Genomic DNA, 7,340 nt, shown 5'->3' on the forward strand with positions numbered 1-7,340 from the left:
CTGAAGGAAATATGCCCTAGAGGCAATAATAAAGTTGTTATTTATATTTCCTTATATCCTGATAAATGTTTATTATTCATGCTAGAATTGTTTTAACCAGAAACTTAGTACATGTGTGAATACATAGACAAACATAATGTTACTAGTATGCCTCTACTTGACTAGCTTGTTGAATCAAAGATGGTTGTGTTTCCTAACCATAGACATGAGTTTTCATTTGATTAACGGGATCACATCATTAGAGAATGATGTGATTGACTTGACCCATTCCGTTAGCTTAGCACTTGATCGTTTAGTATGTTGCTATTACTTTCTTCATGACTTATACATGTTCCTATGACTATGAGATTATGCAACTCCCGAATACCGGAGGAACACATTGTGTGCTACCAAACGTCACAACGTAACTGGGTGATTATAAACGTGCTCTACAGGTGTCTCTGATGGTGTTTATTGAGTTGGCATAGATCGAGATTAGGATTTGTCACTATGATTGTCGTAGAGGTATCTCTGGACCCTCTCGGTAATGTGCATCACTATAATCCTTGCAAACAATGTGAATAATGATTTAGTTACTGGATGATGCATTACGGAACAAGTAAAGAGACTTGCCGGTAACGAGATTGAACTAGGTATTGAGATACCGACGATCGAATCTCGGGCAAGTAACATACCGATGACAAAGGGAACAACGTATGTTGTTATGCGGTTTGACCGATAAAGTTCTTCATAGAATATGTGTGAGCCAATATGAGCATCCAGGTTCCGCTATTGGTTATTGACCGGAGACATGTCTCGGTCATGTCTACATAGTTCTCGAACCCGTAGGCTCCGCACACTTAACGTTCGGTGACGATCAATAATATGAGTTTATGTGTTTTGATGTACCGAAGGTAGTTCGGAGTCCCGGATGAGATCGGGGACATGACGAGGAGTCTCAAAATGGTCAAGACGTAAAGATCGACATATTGTACAACTATATTCGGACATTGGAAAGGTTCCCGAGTGATTCAGGTATTTATCGGAGTACCGGAGAGTTACGGGAATTCGCCGGGGAGTATTTGGGCCTTATTGGGATTTAAGGGAGAGAGAGAGAGAGAGAGAGGCAGGCCACGTGCCCCCCAAGGCCTAGTCCGAATTGGACTAGGGGGGAGGGGCGGCGCCCCCTCCTTCCTTCTCTTCTCTCTTCCCTTTCCTTCTCTCCTACTCCTACTACTTGGAAAGGGGGGAATCCTACTCCCGGTGGGAGTAGGACTCCTCCAGGGTGCGCCATAGGAGGGCCGTCCCTCCCCCCTCCTCCACTCCTTTATATATGGGGGAGGGGGCACCCCATGGACACACAAGTTGATCATTGATTTTTAGCCGTGTGCGGTGTCTCCTCCATCATAATCCACCTCGGTCATATCGTAGCGGTGCTTAGGCGAAGCCCTGAGTTGGTAGCTTCATCAACACCGTCATCACGCCGTCGTGCTGACGGAACTCTCCCTCGAAGCTCTACTGGATCGTGAGTTCGTGGGACGTCTCCGAGCTGAACGTGTGCAGATCACGGAGGTGCCGTACGTTCGCTACTTGGATCGGTCGATCGTAAAGATGTACGACTACATCAACCGCATTGTCATAACGCTTCCGCTTACGGTCTACGAGGGTACGTGGACGACTCTCCCCTCTCGTTGCTATACATCACAATGATCTTACGTGTACGTAGGTTTTTTTTTGAAATTACTACGTTTCCCAACAACAATAGCCCAACGTACTGTATGCAATTCAGCACAAACGTTCGCTCATCTCACTCTACCTATAACTGTATAGCCGTCAATTGTTCAGGGCTGAATCTTAAAAGTATATTAATTATCCAGGGCTGAATCTTGACACTGTATTTGATCACCTCACTCTACTTACTGTCAATTGTACTGCAACGTCTGTATGCAAGAATCTTAACACTGCATTCATGATTTTGGAGTACTTGTACACCATTCAACCATAGTGATTGAAGATTTGAGCCCAGCGAGCTTTTCAACATTCAGGAAGCACGGCCGCATGGGGGAAGCAAGGCGGTGCCCGTCGTCGGGTTTGGTCGGGCAACCGAGGAGAGGAGAAAGGAAGAAGAGGACTTGTATTCCCATCAAAACAAAAAACTTAGCAACGTGATATTTTTTTTTCTTCACTTGTTTGTTTGTATTCCCATCAAAGTCTTGTTAGTGAGGCGTTTCTTTATCTGGAGTGTCAAGGTAAAGGTAGTGGCATCCAAGATAGCGTTAACCCGGTCAATTCTTTCAAAGGGATCATTTTCCTCATTCGAGAGTCTCCGCCCTTGTTTCACTCCGCCCCGAAGACTGACTAAGACCAATTGAGTCACGTTTTCATGTTCTAATTGAACACTTTCCATTTATGATATGGTTAACTCTTCTCCCTCTTTGCTGCTATAGTGAAGAGAGAGGCGAAAAGAGAGGCAAGCAAGGCAGTTCCCCTCCCGTTTCCCCGGCGCCGCCGTGGGTTCCCCTACCCTTCTCCGGTCGCTGCGGCGGTGGAAGGGCAGTGGAACCTCGGATCTGGCCGTCCAATGCGTAAATAGGGCGTGGGTTGTGTGGCCGGCGTCGGCGTCTTCGTGGGAGCCTAATAATCTTTGACGACGGCTTAGGCTTCAGCGTCTATGGATCCGTGGGAGTTGGCCTGGTGCTGCTGCGGATGCGGCTGCGACAGCTGCACTATGTGGCCTTTTTGGTCCTCGAGCTTCGGCCATGTTGCGGTAGCGGCTTCTTTAGCGCTCGTCCGTTGCTTTGGCATGTTGTCAGGGCGACGGCGAGCTTTGGCATGCTGATGTGTGCGTCGACGTGTTCGGGTTCTGTATCCTCCTTTCATTTTAATAATGCACGAGTTGATGTTCCTCAAAAAAAAAGGAGAAGATTGTTCTTTTACCAAGCATATGCCGGAAGCAGCACAAGATACCGACTCAAGTTCGGCGTTGCTGGAGAGAACAAGCTAGGCCAGAGGAACGAGACTACACGTGCGCTCACCAATGTTTTTTTTTTTCAATTTTCAAATTCGCAAATGTTTTTCTAAACCACTAACAATTTTAGAATTCATCAAGTTTTTTGAAAATCACGAACCATTTTCAAATTGAAGAACATTTTTAAAAGTTGTCAACATTTTACGAATTTGAGGGCAATTTCTAAAATTCATGAAGATATTTTCAAGCGTGTCAACATTTTTTTGGAAAATCATGAACATTTTTGCAAATCAACCAACTCTCTTTCAATTCATGAAACTTTTTTGGTACTCGCAAACATTCTTTTGAAATTCGTGAACATTTTTAAATCTTGCAAGCATTTTTTGAAATGGATGAACAATTTTTAAACATGTTGAACATTTTCTGATTGTAAGGAAACCTTTTTTAAAAAACAATCATGAAAATTTTGAACATTTTTTGGATCCGTGATTTATTTTAGTTTGCAAATTTTTTCTGAATTCATGAACATTTGTTCAAAACCACGAGCATTTTTTGAATTATGAACATTTTTACAAACATACGGTAGGCGATCCAACTCACCGTAGCGACTCAGTCAGAACTTTAGCGGCTCGACTGGTGCTGTCACAAAGTTTTTAAAAGATTTTTTTTAACAATTTATGAATATGCTAACTTTTTTTAAATTTGCAAACTATTTTTAAAAATAGGGACACTTAGTGAAAAATATGAACATTTTTTGAAAACACGGATATATTTTCAAATTTGCCAATATTTTCTTGAAACAGACTTTTTTAAAAGGCAAACAATTTTTTTGAAAATTCAAAAAGATTAGCATAAAGTTTAAACATACGAAGATTAATAATTTTTTGAAAAATTCTGGAAGATTAGTACAATATTTAAAAAATTCATTAACTATCACTGATTAGAATAAAGTTGTATAAATCAACGGTAATTAATATGGATCGGAGGTAGTACTAAAATATGCTAATAGGTATACAACAAGCATAGACAGCCAAAAATGCCAACAGTGACCGACCACCATGGTGGACGATTTGAAAAATACAATTTTCCACAAAGCAAAAATAAATAAAATTCAAACTTTTTTGTGAACACACACACATGTATACGACATATATGCAAAATGTCATAACATTATATTTTCACACGTGGCATACACAAAAAAGAAAAAAAAATACATATTTCTAAATAGGTCAGCATATTATGTTATTGGCCTGAATTTTGGTTATTTTGTAAAGCCTAAAAATCACAACGATTTTGAACGAATTTTCACACTCATGTGAAACATATATATGTTCCACGAAATTGTTTCCGTTTTTTTAGACTTTTAAACATCGGGGTTCATCTTCCTCGCGCTTTACATTCTCAGGGTTTAATTCAGACTTCGCTCGTGCTGCGGAGGCCTGGTCACTGCCGCGCTCATGGCACCAGCGCATGGGATCATCATCCCTCACGGGTTCTTGCTTTGTCATACTGAGATGTTACTTCGGCCTCGCGAGTGATCAGATTGATCATAACCATCCGTCATCCGTGCCACACGATTGATCTGATCAGTCGTTTGCGTGTGCCTTCACATGTTCCCGTCAAGATCGTCATCGAGTATGTGCGCCCTTCCACCGATTGAGCAAATGCACTACCGTTGTGTCGTCTCTTCAGCCGCATCACCGCCACCCCGAGGTCTTTCCCGCGGTTGCACCGACTCACGTGCTGCTGCTACATCGCTCCTTTGGGTCATAGTACCGCATCACGCGGTTCATGCTACCGCTCGCCCCTTCGGGCCATAGGGCCGCGAGACATGGTCCACTCTGTTGTGCCCCACACCTTGATGTCTACTATGGTATGCGCCATTCCGTCTCCCTTGGCGTGGGATCGCAACCGTCCGCGCATGGTCTTCTTCATGTTGTTTGGGTTCTTCCTCACGCACTGCGAGCACCGCCGCCACGCTTCCACAGGGGGCCGACATGGCCCCTCGGGCTATCTCTAGTTCCGCCTATCACATCTTCGTCTTTGTCCAGCACCAGCTCATCGTCAGCGTCGCCGTCATCTTCCCCGACCACCTCATCTACTCCGGTAATCGTGGGCAACATTGGCACCTTCTACCCACGCCGATTTGTGCGGTCCTCCTTTGTTGGTCCCTCCAACATGGTGTACGGTTTGTGTTGGTTCTGGTCTATGTATGCTCGGTGCTGTCAACACCGATGCGTGCCTTCATCCAAGACATATGTAAATCATCAAGAGGTTGATGACACTGACCCGATGTAAAGAGTAGTACAAATTAAAGTCATAGTGATCATGCACCAATACTACTTAACAAACAAAAAGGTTAACATTCTTGTATGCATTGATATATCTCGGTCCATCGAGTTATTGTAACACATATTGTTGTAGATGAAGATTTTATACACACATACCCAGCCCCATTTCACCATTGATTTAATCCAGGAGGTCGCAAAAACAAAGCTAGCTAGGTCTAACTAGCTAATTAATTACCAGGTGTGTTTTTTTTTTTTTGAAAAGGAGGGTAACCCGGGCCTAATTACCAGGTGCTGGTGCTGGAATAGAAATTGTAGTCACCGCCGCCATTGCCATTGACGACGTCTCCGTAGATGGCCCTGCTGCTTGTGTAATCCTGCTGCTGATGGTGGTGGAAGTGGCGGTGTCCTCCGTCGTCGCCATTGCCGCCACTCTGTGGCACTAGGTGGAACATGTCCTGCATCGCCGCCATTGTGGTGGGCATTGCCGCAGCTGGCGGCCCGCCCATCTGGTGATCCATGGCTTGCAGGAAAGGAAAGCTCTGCATCTGCGCCGCCCCCCACTCGTCCATGCCGCCGCTCTGTAGCCCTGTTTGAAACATGCCCTGTGTCGCCGCCATTGTGGTGGGCATTGCCACAGCTAGCTGCCCGGCCATCTGGTGATCCATGGCGTGCGGGAAGCTCTGCATCTGCGCCATGTCGTTCTCGTCCCCCTGCTGCTGGTGGTGCACGTCGCTCTCCACCGTGTAGTCGCCGCCTTCGGCGAAGTGCAGCTTAGCGGGGAAGCTTAGGCCAAGGCTCGCCGGGTCGAAGCTGTCAATTAACAGGCCTTGCGGGGGCGCGCTGCCGAACATGGAGTACTGGAGAGCGGGCGACGAGGTGGTGGTGCCAGTGGTGTTAGGCTTAGGCGTCATTGATGTCGTCCCTGCTCCGGCTCCGGAGGCGGTCGATGCCGCCTTGGGCTTGGCGCTGCGCTTGGCATGCCGGCGGTACCTGCCGCCGACGGGGACATTGCGGAGCGCGCCACCGCGGGTCCAGTAGCGGCGGCATGCACGACAGAAGTGGCGGGGCTGGGTGAGCGAGTAGTTGTTGAAGTAGCAGAACTTGGTGTTGGTGGAGTCGCAGCGCGGGCAGTTGAGCCGCGACTGTGGCTGCGGCACCCGCGCCAGCCGCGCCCGCTCGGACATCGACATCTGCTTACTATCCCTACCGCCGTTACCATCACCATCTCCAGAACCGCCGCTGCCGCCACCACCATCACCACCACCTCCTCCGGCCCTGGCCGCGGCCATTAATCCTTCCAGATTGTTGTTGTTGCCTCCTCCATCACCATGACCAGCAGGTGAAGGAACAGTAGTGATATGAGTGTTGTTGCCCTGGCCGCGGCCGATTTGCTGCAGCTGCAAGGAGATTAGAAATTACGCATATATCAGCCAAGATGTATATGCATGGGGAGTAGTATAGTATTTCAAGATATACTCCTTTTCTAAAAAATCAGCAGGATATACACCTGCAATCAGCAAACCCTAGCTTTGCTAGCATACATATTTTCTTTCTTTTCTTCTTGTGTGAACAAGATCTTGAAAGAATAATTAGTTAACTAATTAGCTAGAAGCACAAATATGCATACCTGCAGCTGGTCGTGGTTCATGTTCCAGCAGCTTGATGAATCTAGGAAGGCAGGAGGGAAGATCATGGCCAGTGATCTTGAGAGAGAGAGAGAGAGAGAGTTGTTGGTGTTGGGAGAGAGGTGTTTGGGCGGCTGGAGGTTGGAGAGATAGTGGGAGGGAGAGACTTAACAGCAGCTGGGGAAATCAAATGGAATCACAGTAAATGGAATGGAAGCTAGAGACGCAGGGAGGGTCTATCTAGCTTACCTCTCTTGACTGCTTTGAGGGACACACCTGTGGTGATTTGGAAAGAAGAGGAGGAGGGGAGTGCTACCCCATGCGAGCTAAAGATTGCAATGATTGCTTAATGCACTAGTAATTAGCTAGCTTGCTATACTTAATTTGCCGCCGCAAATATAAATATCCAGGCCACCGCATTGAGTTATATGGTACTCCCTCCGTCTCATAATATAAGAACATTTTTGACACTATGGG

The 7,340-nt window shown here is 46.3% G+C and overlaps 1 protein-coding gene across 1 annotated transcript; it reads right to left on the reverse strand.

Annotated features, from left to right (window-relative positions):
• Positions 1 to 5,519: 5,519 nt before the first annotated feature.
• On the reverse strand, positions 5,520 to 6,931 carry LOC119280357 (dof zinc finger protein DOF3.6-like). Its single transcript, XM_037561233.1, has 3 exons — positions 6,866 to 6,931; positions 5,942 to 6,635; positions 5,520 to 5,815 (listed from the first exon to the last, which is right to left on the reverse strand). Exons 1-3 carry the CDS (start codon positions 6,929 to 6,931, stop codon positions 5,520 to 5,522), a joined length of 1,056 nt encoding a protein of 351 aa, XP_037417130.1.
• Between the last annotated feature and the right edge of the window lie 409 nt (positions 6,932 to 7,340).

This window comes from Triticum dicoccoides, chromosome 3B (genome assembly GCF_002162155.2).
Source record: "Triticum dicoccoides isolate Atlit2015 ecotype Zavitan chromosome 3B, WEW_v2.0, whole genome shotgun sequence".
NCBI classification, from domain to species: domain Eukaryota; kingdom Viridiplantae; phylum Streptophyta; class Magnoliopsida; order Poales; family Poaceae; genus Triticum; species Triticum dicoccoides.